The 15,196-nt window shown below is 39.2% G+C and overlaps 1 protein-coding gene across 1 annotated transcript in view; it reads left to right on the top strand.

Moving 5' to 3' along the window:
• The window catches only part of PPIL2 (peptidylprolyl isomerase like 2), a 114,796-nt gene that overhangs the window by 66,270 nt on the left and 33,330 nt on the right, over positions 1-15,196 (top strand). Inside the window, exons 13-14 of the mRNA XM_048821949.2 lie at positions 4,956-5,045; positions 7,905-7,938. Of these exons, the coding sequence (XP_048677906.1) occupies positions 4,956-5,045; positions 7,905-7,938 (124 nt within the window). The remainder of the gene's footprint in view (positions 1-4,955; positions 5,046-7,904; positions 7,939-15,196) is intronic.

Below are 15,196 nucleotides of genomic sequence, written 5' to 3'. Positions count from 1 at the left end.
AAACTATGAAAAATTGCAAGCTTAGTTTGAAGTCTGAAAAATTTATTTCACCAGTTCATGCTTCTTAGTAGAGGGATTCTGGCATTGGAATGATAAGATGAAAGCTGCAATGTAAAGAATAGAATTTAATTCACAGAACCAACTTCTCATTATTTCAAATTATTACTGCCTGGATACAAATCATTAATGAGCATGTTTTGTGGCTGTGCAGTTCAATGCAGCCGCTACAGGACAGCCACAGCTTTAGGAAGACAAAAACAAATAACTGGAGTGGCGGAATTAGCCGTAAAAGAAATTTTACAGTTGTGTGAATGACTTGTGAGTGCTTAGTGTGGAATTTCTTTTTAAGATGCATGCAGATCCTGAAGGGATGGAACGTTTTGAAATTATTCGCTCTTCACATAGTAAAGCCTTTTTGCTTGCAGTCATAGCAACAACTTAGAAGCCCCAGTTCTTTTCCCTTCTGCTGTATCTTGGCAACAGGGGCACATCATATTTCTAATCTATTTCTAATTGGCTACTTAATTGTCCAATAAGAATGACTTTTTAAAAGATAGCAGCCCATTTTTGCTGATGAGAAAGGAAAGCTGCAAACTGAGAGAGTAACTTGGCTTGGTTAGTCTTATCCCTCAAGTCTCTGGGTCCAATAAGACAGATGGGTTTTGCCTGGTTTACATCTATGCTTTTGCCAATGAGAAAAGTAAAATATGATCAGTCAGTATTTATAAGGTATTATGTTATTTAACTTGCTCTTTTAGTAGGACTTCAGATTTTAAAAAATGTGTTTTTCCTTTTTCTTTTTTTCTAGTATTTTCCCCTTGCTTGTAATGTCACTGTCCATCTTTTGTCAGTGTTACATTTTTGCATGCTCTTTCTTAGGAACAACCAGTTTTTCTCATGCTGAAATCCCGCCAGGCCCTGTAGGTGGGTGGTGCAGTGACAGCAGTCAGTATGTGCCACGACAGCATCTAGTTTGCAGACACTTAGGTAAGCTGAGACTAAACATCTTTTGAAAGAAATGAAATCTCCATTTCCACATCAGATGCACCTGTTCCCTGCCAGCTAGCAAGAGAAGCAATCAGATCAGTTTCTAGGGCAGTCAGCCTTCAAATCCTTTGGGATGGGAATCTTGATAAGAGATCAATGCTTGTTTTGGGAGGGAATTTTCAACCCACTGGCAAATGCAGGCATCTCACAAAATATACGGAGAGAGAGGTTAGTCTCTAGGGATAAGACTCATTTTACTGTAAGCAGGGAAGTTGCTAAAGATGCTGGTCAGAGTTTGGAAAAGAAGAGTATACCCTTCCCAAGGGTCAGGGAGAGCATGCAGATGGGCCACATGTTGACTCATTTTTGTGGTCCAAACACAATCTGAGTTGTTAGGCCTGGGAAATCCGGAGCAGGGGTGGGAAGAGCAGGGCTTGGGGGAAGGGGTCGAATGGGGGCAGGGTGGGGGATGGGGCTGGCTGCTGGAGCCAGCGCTGCACACGCAGAATGCAGCTGCCTAGGGCACTACGAAATGTGGTGCCCCAAATTACGTGGTGTTCTACGCAGCTGCATATTCTGTGCATGCCTAAGGACGGCCCTGGCTGGAGCTGTTGTTGCTGTTTAAAGTCTGATCCCGTTTCATCACAGGTGGGGCTTGCGATTCAGCTGGAATCAGCAGAGGTGGCAATGTCTTTTGGTCCCTCTCTCTGGCCTGGTCTGGTTAGGAAAGGATCAAGATGATGAAGGCCTTGTGTGGCAGCCTGATGGTAAAGCTTGCTCCACTAGCCAATTTGCCCCCATCCCCATAGACACTTTAAGGGTACCAAGACGGAGTGATGGGGGCAATAGATCATCCGCTCGTTATTTTTGCCCACCAGTTAAGCCTAGTGTCTGACACATCAATTTGTTGACACGTCAACCACTGAGTTCTGGTTCTATATTTTTCTTATTTACCAAACATGATCTTAACACAGTCCTTGAGTTATATCAGTAAGACTTTTTGTTTGGACTAATTCAGGCTTTCCATCTCCCTTTTGTATCTTTTCCCATCAGTGTTTGTTGTTATAAAACAGTTATTAGTGACACTTTATGAACTTTCACTCACTTCTTACAATTAAATTCACAACTCGGGTACGTTTGTGGCCCAATTATCACCACAGGCTTCAAGCTGTGATTATCAGTAGTTTTTGAAAAAACAAGTTAAGCATTAGGGTCCGCCACATGATTGAAACTAGTGTCTGCTAATGAAAACCTTTTATTGGTTCCTGTACAAAAAAGCCCACCATAAATGGTAACAGTAGTGTTGCTAAGATACTGTTTACCTGCGGAAGTGTATGTCTGTTGTATGATGCATGAGGTGCCATGGGAACCAGTTTGGTAGCAATTATTTAAAGAAAACCCTGCAGTAAATGGTTCTTATATAGCTGCACACACACACCTAGTTTCTGAGAAGAGATATAATAACTGGAAACCCATTCAGAGAGATGGGTCATCACAGGTCCTGCTGTGAATAAAAAATTCATTAGCAGAAAAAGTATTTTTCACCTATATTTTACAGAGCATGTTTTTCAAAGTAAATACCTAATTTATGTAGCAAGTGTCTTATCAACATTCTGTGCATTGATTATTGGTTTAAAACAGTTTGGCACTAAATTCCGTATTCCCTGCGGGGCTTCAACTTTCAGCTAATTTCATTTTCTTAAAAATTTAATTACAGGTTGCCTTATGCCCCCCAAGAGAACTAATTAACTGTCTCTCTCCAAAGAGTTTTTTGGTTCTCATGAGGGAGTACTGCCTTAGGCTAAAAGCTGCCAATTCAATTTCTGATTCAGAAAGGATTTTTTTCTTTTTAAAAGTGCAAAAACCTCTGTGCTTGTTTTGTCCTTACAGGCATTTTTCATGATCCATAGCTTCTCCATTCTTGATTCTAATATAGCACTCTCTAGTATGGTATTTTCTGTTACACACAAATGATTCTTCCTTGGTCAAATTTTACAAGCATATTTTTTTAAACTGTGTATATAACTTCAAAAAAGGCTTTAGATGTACTATAAACACTGAAACATATATATAGACATTCCTGTTTGAAATTATTGGTTATGTGTGACATAAGCTGCCCTCAGGATGTTGCACAAATATATGATAAAGTATCATTCTGTCATAAAACAGATATTTTAATCTAATAATAAGCTACACTGCAAGGCTGAGATCAGAGGTAGCATTAGATTGAATTAAGACTAGCTAGTTTGTCTTTCGCTGTAGCTGGCTGCTTCATTTTCTATATGTTGGGTAGACTTAAGAGGAAATACAGTACAGCCTTGATTATCCAGATGTCATGAAGGACAAAGAATGCGTGGCTAATCACGGGAAATTTCAGTGTAATTCATAGACAATGTGGAACATGACCCTGTTTCCAGGTAACAGGGAGTTTTAGACTATTGAGATTTAGATAACTGAGGCTGTACTGTAGCACAGTTTCTCTTTGGGAGAGGGATCGGAGAGATCATTCAACCTTTTGTGTGTGTGTGTGTATATATATATATAATTTTATTTGTAGAATGTGCGAGCGTGCCTTATTTTTGTAATAATGTTTTATAAGTTTTATGTTCATGACTGAGGGCAGGTCTACGCTACAGCCTAAGTCGGTATAACTTACTTTGCTCAAGGGTGTGAAAAAGCCCTCTCTCCCGCCAACATAGCTTCCGCTTCTCACCGAGGTGGAGTAATTATGCTGATGGGAGAACGTTTTCCCATAGCATAGCGCATCTTCACCAGAGGCGCTACAAAGACGCAGCTGCACCAATGTAGCACAGTAGTGTAGACTTGCCCTGAGTCTTGCCTCTGTCACTGGTGAGTTCTCAGAGCAACATTACAGATGAGCCATACTTGGTTAAGGCAATGCTAAATGCATCAGTTTTATTCAGAAAGAGGTTCCAACTCTTGAAAGCTTATCTCTGCTAATTTACAGAGTCTTGTGCTCATGCTGGGGGCTTATTATCACATGCAGAGCGCAATAAGAATATTTCTAAAGCCTATTACAGCTCAGCTTATTTAAGACCTGCTTCTATGAAATAGGATTCATAGTATTTCCATAATTTACAACTGAGGGGGGAAAGCATGTCCAAACTAAGAGAGGCTGTTTCTCTACTTATCATGGATTCCATCCTGGCACTGCAGAAAAAAGAAACTATTGATAAAGGAAAGACAAGTATTTGGAGTATCAGAGGTCATCTGTGCTGTAGTCTTTTACTAAGTGGTGTTTGAATGCCATGATTGAGGATAAATATCTTTCATTCACAATGTAAAAGCAAAGGAGAAATATGCAATGTATTTAACATAACTGGCTAAGATTTACTTTTAGATTGTGAAAATAAGTCATCAATTTCTTTGAACAGACTAATATAAAATATAGTGACTTTTGTGGTGCCAGTCCAGTTCTTAGTAGTCAGGTGCACAACACAACACTACACTATCCTAAGTGGCATGATTGTATTCCCTTTTGTAATTGTTCAGCAAAGATGTCAAGGCCTGAATGAGTCTGAAGAATGAACCACTCTTTCAAATCTGGAAGTAGTCCCATCAGAAAAAGGATTGAGGCATGTTGCTGGGACTGGTTAGGGATAAATAGATGAATTTGGTCTCCAGGATTGTCCTCTTTATTGTCATTGTCTTCACTGGGAAATATTCTAAAAATAAAACAATACATAATGAGAATAACGTTCAGCATCCTTCCATGCCACTTGGGAGAACTACGTTTGACATATTGCTGTAGAATGTGTCTCTCTGATATACAATATGCTCTTCTATAGGATTTTTTTTTGTTGTAAACTAGAAGGAACTCTTAATCAGAGTCCTGACTAATTAGTCCTTTATAACAGGCACAGACAAAATGCAATTATTTTTAACAATGTAATCATTGATTTTACTGTCTAAAGATATTGCTTCATTAAATACCTAATCTTTTTCAGACACCCAGAGCATGTGAAAACTTCATCAAGCTATGCAAGAAGAACTATTATGATGGAACTATTTTTCACAGGTCAATTCGTAATTTTGTGGTGAGTGTTGAACAAATGCTACATAATGCACGATAGGTTTTGCCACCCTCATTCCCCCAAAATAGGAGTTGAATATATTAATGTGTTAATTTAAAATTCTAGTTACTTCCTTGGAGCAAGTAGGTGTACACTAGAGATGGTCATGAAAAATGTATTTTGGAAACAAGGATTATCCTCATATAGTGAGGGCAAGATGTATAAATTTGATCACCTAGCAGCTGTCACTGAAGAGTACTGTCACTCAGAGCCTGATTCAAAGCCCGTTGAAATCCCTGATTGGCCAGACTCCCATTGTCTTCAGTGAGCTTTGGATCTGACCATTAGTGGCACTGAGCTCAAAACCCTGATCTGGGTGAGTAATATCTCAGCCCATTTAAATCCCATTCAGCTGACACTTGGTTTACAAGATAAATATTTTTACATCCAGAGTATCTGAACTTCATTTAGTGAGGTTCATAGCCCTAGCTGAAACAATCAGGGAGCCAGTTTCTGAGGGACTTCTGGGACTGATCTCTGTGGTTTCGTATGCAGGGGTTAGAGAAAACCAGCTAACTCTTGAAGGTTTGTTTGAGTGTTAATTGAACTCAAACCTCCAGGGGGAACCTGCCCCAAGGTGTGCCCTCTCTCCATACAAGTAATTGAAATCCACCTCCTTTCTTACCTCTTTGGTTGAGGACAGCTGTTGGAGAGGAAGTAAGGTATGCTGGCTTGGGAAGAGAGGGTTTCCCAACCAAAGACTCAGTCCTAAAAGATGCTGAGCACTCTGCTCCAATCCATCAAATCACTGAAGTACATGCTTACAGTTAACCATATGATTAGTCCCATTGACTTCTGTGTAACTTCTCTCATGATTAAAGTTAAGCACGTGCTTAAGTACCTTGGATTGGGGCCCAGAGTACTCAGCAGTGTACAGGATCAAACCCAAGTGAATAACCTCAGCCTGTTTTTGTGAACTTCTATGAGCATGGGTCAAGTTTCATGAAGGTATCAAACCATAATCCCACAGCAAAGGTTTTCAGAACCTGTTTATTTAAGAGACTCGTTTAGTGACCCATTCTGATATTCTGAAAAAAACATGTTTTACAATGTGAGATTTAATTTTGAAAATTAAAACAAAACTTTCGATTTGGTTACTAGCCATGCCAAGTAAATAGTTCACCTGCTGCATTTTTAGTTTTGAATGAATAATTGTTTCAAATGTTACCCTTGTGGCACCTCATTACCATGCCAGCTCCTTAAAATGCATGGAAAGATGCTAGCATTGATTTGCATAGGTCTTAAAATCAAACCATTTATAATGATGCTACGCCCACTCAAACAGCTTAGGGCAGTTTCTTTCCACCTTTCCAGACTACTGGGCCCCTTACAGGAGTCTAATTTGTCTTGCATAGCCCCAAGTTTCATCTCACTTAAAAACTACTTGCTTACAGCTCACTATTACTGAAAAAACGCTTATTTTCTCATTTTTACCATATATTTATAAATAAATAAATTGGAATATAAATATTGTACATACATTTCCATATATATAATATATAGAGCAGTATAAAGAAGTCGTTGTCTGTGTGAAATTTTATTTTGTACTGACTTCACTAGTGTTTTTTATTTCGCCTGTTGTGAAATTAGGTAAATATCTAGATGAGTTGATGTACCCCCTGGAAAACCACTGCGTATCCCCAGGGATATGCATACCCTTTGTTGAGAATCACTGGCTTAGGGCACTGCAGACGTTCCCTTAAATGGAACAAGATACTGTAACTAGTTTTGCAACACAGGGCTTGTCTACGCTACCTGCCAGATCGGCAGTCAGCGATCGATCCAGTGGGGGTCGATTTATCGCGTCTAGTATAGTATAGATGCAATAAATCAACCGCTGAGTGCTCTCCCATCGACTCCGGTACTCCACCAGAACGAGGAGCGGAAGCGGAGTCGACGGGAGAGCATCGGTTGTTGACTTACCGCAGTGAAGACACCACAGTAAGTAGCTCTAAGTACGTTGACTTCAGCTACGCTATTCACATAGCTGAAGTTGCGTATCTTAGATCGACCCCGTACGGTAGTTGTAGACAAGCCCTTACTTTCCAAAGCCCACTGAAGTCAATGAGAGTCTTTCCAGTGACTTCAGTGACCTTTAGATTGGGTCCTGTGGTCCTAAAAAAAGAAAGTGACTTCTCCATTTGGCAGCACTGTGTTCCTAGGTTTATGTTTGATATCAAAATTAAAATGGTGCTTTTTTGTGCTTTCGCTATGATTTTAGCTAACTTGCACGCTCCCTCTGCTGACTTTGGAGCAATAAAATCCAAAATATTGTTTTTGTATAGGTCCTACATAAACAATGGATATCTTGGTGGTTTGGCTTCATTTTGGGATTTTTTCTTACAACTCATAAAACGAATATAGTGCCAGAAAGGTGGAAGCAAGTGTGGAAAGCTCTTTTTTCTTGCTGGAGCTTTGATTGCAAAACTAAACACTTTTCAAACTTTAAATGCAGCGCATCATCGACTGGGTAACTTAGGTCACAGCAGGTGATGGAAAAGATATTTTTCCATTAACCTGTACAAGACACAGTTCATTTATTTTTCCTTGTTTGTCCACAGGAGTCCTATTATTATTATAAACCTGTCACTCTGCTAGATGATTTTCCAGGAGCATATGACAACCAACTGATAAAAGGAGCCCCAAACTAATTTGAGTTTTCTGTTTACTAGCTTGCCAACACAACACCATTTAGTAGTAAGAAAGGTTGAGCAGAATTTCTCTTTTGTGAAAATATTTTATTTCTCGTCTCTAATAAATATTAGGCATATTTTACTATAGTATGCTTTAGGATATAGTTTTGTTTTGTTTTTCATTCTGCAGATCCAAGGAGGTGATCCTACTGGAACAGGAACAGGTAAGTGTGTGTAAATATAAAGTGCTGCATAAAGCCATGTGTTACTGGCTGGTTTGTATTGAGAGAATTTCCATGAGTCTTGTTCACAGTTCAGTGTGCTGGGATTGTGTTATAAGAAGGAAAAAATATTATGGACTAAAGGAAAGTTCTCTCTTTATTCCATATTAATGAAATGTTAGAGACCTGTTGAGGCCTAGTTAGTGGCCAAATACTATTCATTCCCCCAGAATTAATCCCCTTGTTAGGCACAGGTCTCTTCCCTTTTTGTTTCTAACTTCTAGGGATTACTTTGTTACTACTTTTTCCTGGCTGTTCTTCTTTCCTAGCCTCTGTGATCTAGATACAATGGTGATAGCCGCTGTAGAGATGCAAAAAGATTAGAATAGACATATATGAGAGTTGCTCCTACTACTGCAGTGAAGGCTCCTCAGGGCATTGACCATCCTGTTCTATATAAGGTACATTATGAGCTTACCTGCTGCTGTAAATTGGCTCGCCACACACCTGTACAAGTCAGTTTTGCCTGCTCACTATCAAATGTCAGCCAGCGTCCACAGCTGCTTGTCAGGCAGGCCCCAGGATTCTGTTCTACTGCTAAGTTACACGGGTGCTGCTTACACACACACACACACACACACACACACACACACACACACACACACACACACACACACAATTCCTGTGCTCACACAATCTATTCATCCAAAGGAATGTCTATGTAATTGTTAAATATTGTAGTATGTATTATTTAGTTATCAATTCAGATATATTTGGACTCGCCAAGACTCTACCCCTAATGAGCATAAAGGGCTAAAATTAATGAGGGATTATGCAACTGCCGGATCAGAGTGGTTAGGGATTCTGTGTCTTGAGTGCTGAAGCCCATTGAAAAGATCTGTTACTTACTATACGTTTTGTTACTCTTGGACTGTCCAGTGAAATATGGTCTGATGCCATTAGAAGATGACTATTGGTTTGAAGGTATCTAAAGGCATAATTAGGAACATCTTAAAAAAAAGAAGTGAAAGAAGTGCTAGGGGACTAGAGGTACTTGAATGGGTTAGTGGTATACCCCAGTAGCCTTTCACTTCTATAGGCAGGAGTTAAAATCTTGTTGTGGAATGAAAATGAACTTGGTGGTGTCATTCTAAGCTCCATTTGTGCAAATCATAAAACTACCATGAAATACAGCATAATTAACAATCTGTAGAAAAGAGGGCCAAAGCTGGCAAAGCAGTTATGTTGAAGGTTTAGGGAGGAGTTGCAATTTTGAGTGAAAGTTAAGAATTTAATGCAAATAAGGCTGGGGGGGAAATCGTAATGTGTATCTTTTCATTTTAGAAGAGAGCTTGATAGAAGGATGGAATCCCAAACCAGAAAGAACAGTCTCTGATTTTTTTCATCTTGTTTTCTTCCATTTACTTCATTTTAATTGGATCTGAATCTACTATAGACCTGGGGATCCTGCCTGAGTTTATGAAGCCTGTAGCAGCTCTCGTAAAACTGTCAGTTTATACCCAAATGTCTCTGACGGTGCTAGCAGCTCTTCAAACAGTTGCTGCAGTTCAGGAGAATCCAGACATTGCAGAAATCAACTTTTCAAATAAAGAAGCAACAAGACTCACTTTCATCAGGCCTGAGTTTTTTAAAGACCTTAACTTGGTTCCAGTCAGAAATAAAACATATTTGAAACACTTGATGTGATGAGATGTTAAAAGTGCTAGGCTCCTACAGGACTCTTAAGCCTATTTTGTTTGTGTATATTCTTTAATATTACACAATTTAATCAACTGTGGGGAAAATCTTCAAGATTTGTTCTTGATTACCTAGAAACTTCTGCACAGCTGAGTGGTATAACTTCAGCGGGTTTTAGTTTCACAAAGCAATTTTTTGTCTGCTTAATTCAGTCAGTATTTTGCTATTGTCATCTAATTGATACATTTGATCTTTTTATACTTCATTAAGCACTAATCATCTTTGATCATACTTACTATTTTTGATGTACATAGGATGAGCAAATAGTTACAACTATTTCTGTTTCTGACAGTGCATATGCATGCAGCCTTTCAAAAAAACAAGATTGAGATCATCTTGCTGAATCTTTTGTCTTTGTTTCTGAGATGAGTATATTGAGTGATGCAAAAACAAAGACATTTATTTAAAAAAAAAAAAAAAGGTTGGGGTGGGGGGAACCTCTCTAGGCTTCTTCCCTGTCTGTAATTGTTTCGGCACATCATAAAGCAAATGAACAAGAAGTATAAAATAACTGTTTTAATACTCTGAGAGCAGCAAGTTTAAATGCTATAATCAAAATATTCTAAACTCGCTCTCATTTGCAGTTGATTAAACCTCGGGGGTTTTTTTTTTCTGTTGCTTTCAAATGTGGAGCCATTGTATGCGGAGGGCCTGGGTTGTTGAACACAGCTGCAGTCCTGAGCTTCCCTTGTTTTGTTAACTGCAGTGTTGTTGCTTAAAAATAACAGATTTAACATGAAATACAGCTCTGTTCTGCTCACAAAGTGGCTTAATTTTGTTCTCTGAGTAGCTCTGAAAAAGGCCTGGATTATGTTTCAAACCAACGCCTCATTTAAAGGTTCAGGATAAATAACGTTATGATTTCAGAGTCCTGGTATAAGTCACATACCACAGAATGACTAAAGAAGTATTTGTTAGAAAGTTAAGTGGGAAGTTGAACTTTAGGGTCTATGGGCAGGACCTGTTGGTATCAACATAGAAGGGCTACAATCCTGACATGGCACAGTCTCCTGCTGCACTACTGCACTCTGTTTTTTCTGTAAGAATCATGGATAGCTCTTGTTTCAAAGAGAAGTACTGGTTGAGTAGTGCTAAAACACTAGAATTTAAGTAGAAAAAAAAGAGATGATCAAAACTGCTAGGACAGCAGAACTGTTTTGAGTAAGTTCTATGGTCTGTCTTGTACTGGACGTCAGACTCTTAGACAAATGATTACAATGGTCCTTTCTGGCCTTGGAATCTATTTTAAAAAACCTAGACAAGGTTTTAATCCATAAATCGGAGCTTTTATATATTTCATTTCAGGGCAGTGAAACTATAATATTTTACAAATAAAATTAATCTGTATCTTAGAACTTTTTATTAAATGAATTTATCAAAAATCCCCCACTAAGGAAACCTGCTGGTTTTTGTCAATTATTCCTTTATCAGAAAGCAACCAGATGATGGGGAAAATCACAAAGGCTACAAATAGGAAAAACAAGTACATCCTCTTAGTTGGCACCATATCTCTTTTTTTGGGGGGAGGGCCGGAGGCTCTCTACTTGAGAAAATTATAAAGTGTTTCTTGACAATACTGTTGAAAGCTCAGATATTTTATTTGTGAAGCACATGCCAAAAATGCATAAGCACATGGGGTAAACATTTTTTAAAGGGTCCTAATTTCCAATTTTAAGAGAGACTTAGGCACTTCTGAAAATTTTACTCATGACTTGATTGCTGTGGCCCTTGTCTCTTTTGTGATATCTGTTCGGAGGCAGCAGAAAACAATTTAACAAAGAATAGCATTGAATTTTAAGAAGTTTAAGTTTGCTGCAAAGATGCCACCAGGAGGAAGTTAGGAGAGACCAGTAGAAGGACAATGGATGGGGACATATGGGTAGAAGAATTGGCAGATGTGACATTCATGTGGTAGTGATCTTTTCATGGAAAAAAGTGGGAAGTTCCACGCACTTAAAGTTGGAGAACGATTGAAGGGGAGTGGAGGATGGTTGGAGCAGAGAGTTCATAGTGCCCAAGGGTCTGAGAGTCACCAGTACTCTTTAAAATTGTTTTTCAGTATTTTGGACGGAGTCTATACTTCACTACAGAAGGAAGACATACTTGTAGTGTTCCTTACCTTACCCTGAGAATTATGGAAAGAAAGGAATTTTGGGTCTCAGCAGCAGATAGGTAGATGTCGAGATGACAGATGGATTGGAAAACCTCCAGTGCAGACATGGAGAGTTCAAACTCCGAACTAGAGATAATTGCAATGTTTTCTCTATCCTGTGTTCAGAAGTGTTAGTTGTCTGGGCCAGTTGTCTTAGGGAGTTAAAACAAGGCTCAGCTTAAGTTCTGGGTATTTAACTCTGTGTATGTGTTAAGTGAAGGGTCTCTTAAGAGCCTCTGGCCTCCCTTCTCCACATTAGAAAAATGCTCAAGATTGGATAGTTAGAATCATAGAATATCAGAGTTTGAAGGGACCTCAGGAAGTCATCTAGTCCAACCCCCTGCTCAAAGCAGGACCAGTCCCCAATGTTTGCCCCAGATCCCAAAATGGCCCCCTCAAGGATTGAACTCTCAACCCTGGGTTTAGCAGGCCAATGCTCAACCCACTGAGCTATCCCTCCCCCACAAAAAATAAGGGCTCGTGGGGCATGAGTGTTTATGCCTATTACTCCTGATAATGCTAATTAGAGTGGTATGTGTAAATCCATGCTCATTGTAGCTTCAGGAATTCTATATGATAGACTAGTTTCATTGTCCCAAGAGCTTGTTTGTTCAAGGTAGGTGTTCACGGGGGTTTCCTTGAGTCATTTGGTCAATTCTGAAACTTTCCCGACAGGCTATATATCTGCATTAGAAAAATCTCAGAAAGTAGGAGTGGTTTGTTTCAATCCTTATTTAAGATCATACATTTTCTCTAGGTGAATTTTCAGACCTCTCTTAGGATTGGCCTCAACTTGTAAATCTCATGCCATGCTTTGTGTAGTATCTAACACAGTCATGTCAACCTGGAGCTCGTGTTCAAAGGAAGTGTTCAGCCTATGGATGTTACTGTGGACTTTAAAAAAACAGAGTATATAATTTTAATGCCTTTAAATGTGAATTGCAAAGTTTGCACAATAAATGCTCCCAACTTGAGTGGGAGCAACTGGATATGATTAACTGGGATCTCACAACAAGTTTTAAATTGTACTCCACTTTGCAGTTCTTCAGAAAATGCACTAGGCGTATGACTTTAGGAATACAATTGATCAGCACAGAAACCAAAGGAGACTGCTTCCTATAGGGATTTTAAAAAGGCAGAATTTAGTCAGTATGAGTAGCTGGTTAAATTTTTCAGTACTGCCAATATGAAAAATCAGTGGGAGTTAAGTGCCTAACTGCCAGCCTTTGAAAATGTACTCTACATTTCAAAAGTGTTGCCAGTTACGCACTTCTCTGTGTGTGTGTGTTTGCATAAAGCAAAAGGAGACATTAATTTCTTCAAAACAGCATCCCACCTGCCTCCATTCTTCCCTTCCTGTCACTGTGACCTACAGGTTAATGAACTTGGTCTCTAATCAGAGTCAGACTAAGGGTATGTGTACCCTTTGAGCTGGGGGTGTAATTCCCTGCTCGAAGAGACATCCATAGCTGTGATCAAGCTAGCATGCCAAAGATAGTGTTGTGGCAAAGTAACAGGAGGCACTAGCCACCTGAAGTACTTACCTGTCTGAGACGGTAGGCATGTGCTCGGGCAGACTAGCTCCTTCCACTGTTCACACTGCCAGGGCTGCACTCTGTTTTTAGAGCACTAGCTCAATAAGAGTTAGCTTGGGTTTGTCTCCTCAAGCTGGGATTTACACCCCAGCTTGAAGTGTGGACAGAATGCAAAGACCTTCCGCTGAGAATGTTGGGCCCCTAGTGTCTTTTAAACGTATGTACTGTTACTCACACACTCCAGCTGACCTCCGGTGCTAAATCAGGGCCCCAAAAATTTAGAATTCATTTGTGGAAATTCGTTGTTTCCTTCCCAAAACTTAGATTGGAGCATTTTAAGTCAGTCAACTTTAGCTTTACTTTGCCTCTGCTCTTTTGAGTTTGTCTGAAGATGGGTCTGCAAAGAACTTGAATTGTTTTCATCCTTGTGAAAGTCTCTGAACCATTGGTCAAATGAATCTCTGAAAGATTTTTTTGATTGTGTTTAATATTGTCAGCACGTTTTCTTGAGCATTTGGTTGCAAGACACTTAAGTGGTAAAAATCAGAAATCAGTTTGGATAACACTGAGGGACTAGCCAAGGGAAAAATCAGTGAAATAAACAAGCTTATTAAAAGCATGTTTGGTATTTTGTGCCCTCTATTTTCAAAGAATTCATGAGAAAGAGAAACTTTATTTCAAAGGCACTTAAATTGAACATGATGGAAAATCCAATCCATAGAGAAGACCATAGAGGCATCACTGTCATAGGCACCCTCTCTAGTGTTGGTCAGAGGGAGAGAATTCTAAATGCCATGAAGACTGGAGGAAAATTTACATTGGTTGATAATCCTGTTTCATGGTAGAGGCAAGAAGGAAGGACTTTACATCTCTTGACTTTTGAACAGTTGGGCATGAGAGGTGGCCATTTTCGACTGGTCCACACCCGGCCCTCATCAATAAGAGTAATACTCTTTGGGGTGCAAACTCTGCTTTATATCTGCTGGATGAAAATTGAGGAGAGACTTGCAGCTTTGTCACTGTAAGAAGAGGAATGAGGAGTTCAGTGATTGCCTCTGATCTGTTATGGACAGGATGTTATACATTACTTTGGAACTTGATGACCAATTAATATTTGGGAAATGGACTGTAAAATATGCTGCACAGTAAACTTTATCTCTCCTTGTTAATGGGGATTACAATAACTCCAGTGCTTTTCCCTCCCCGCCACCAGAAATGGTGGATGATCACTAATTTACCAGACAGAAATGGAAAAACTTGTTTTATTTTGTACACTAGAAATCTGGGTTTGTAGTGTGGCATTTTATCAGGAACTAAGATACAGAATAAGTAGCCATGAATATTAGATAATTGAAATGACTAAAGGTGATTTAAGTTACTTTTTTTGCTATTTAATAGGCAACATGTTTGTTGCAGTCTATTCATTTCTTTTTTTTCATGGTGTATGATGTTTGTCATCTTTTCTGTAATTTTACTTGCTGATGTATTGTTTAAAAACAAAGTTAAAAAACCAAAACAAAACCCAAACCAACCAAATCTTTACCCAGGCTAAAAGAGCCAAGTTTCTTACCTAAAACTCTTGAATTCAGCGCTAATGCAATGTTAGGGGTTCCCAGAGAAAGCTGAGTCCTGGGGCCCAGGTTTAATGTGGATTGCATTCAAACATCCCCGTTCTCTGAATCCCACTTCTGACCTGCAGGCACCATTCACTAGCTATGGGAACATTTGGTTTCTGTCCTCAACTGACCTTTTAAGAAAATCTTGGAGGTTTTTAGGTCATGAACTGTGCAATGGCTAGAGTTTTTGTTTAATCTAA

This window comes from Caretta caretta, chromosome 15 (assembly GCF_965140235.1).
Source record: "Caretta caretta isolate rCarCar2 chromosome 15, rCarCar1.hap1, whole genome shotgun sequence".
In the NCBI taxonomy this organism is placed as follows: Eukaryota; Metazoa; Chordata; order Testudines; family Cheloniidae; genus Caretta; species Caretta caretta.
This window is presented reverse-complemented; position numbering and strand designations above follow the sequence as displayed.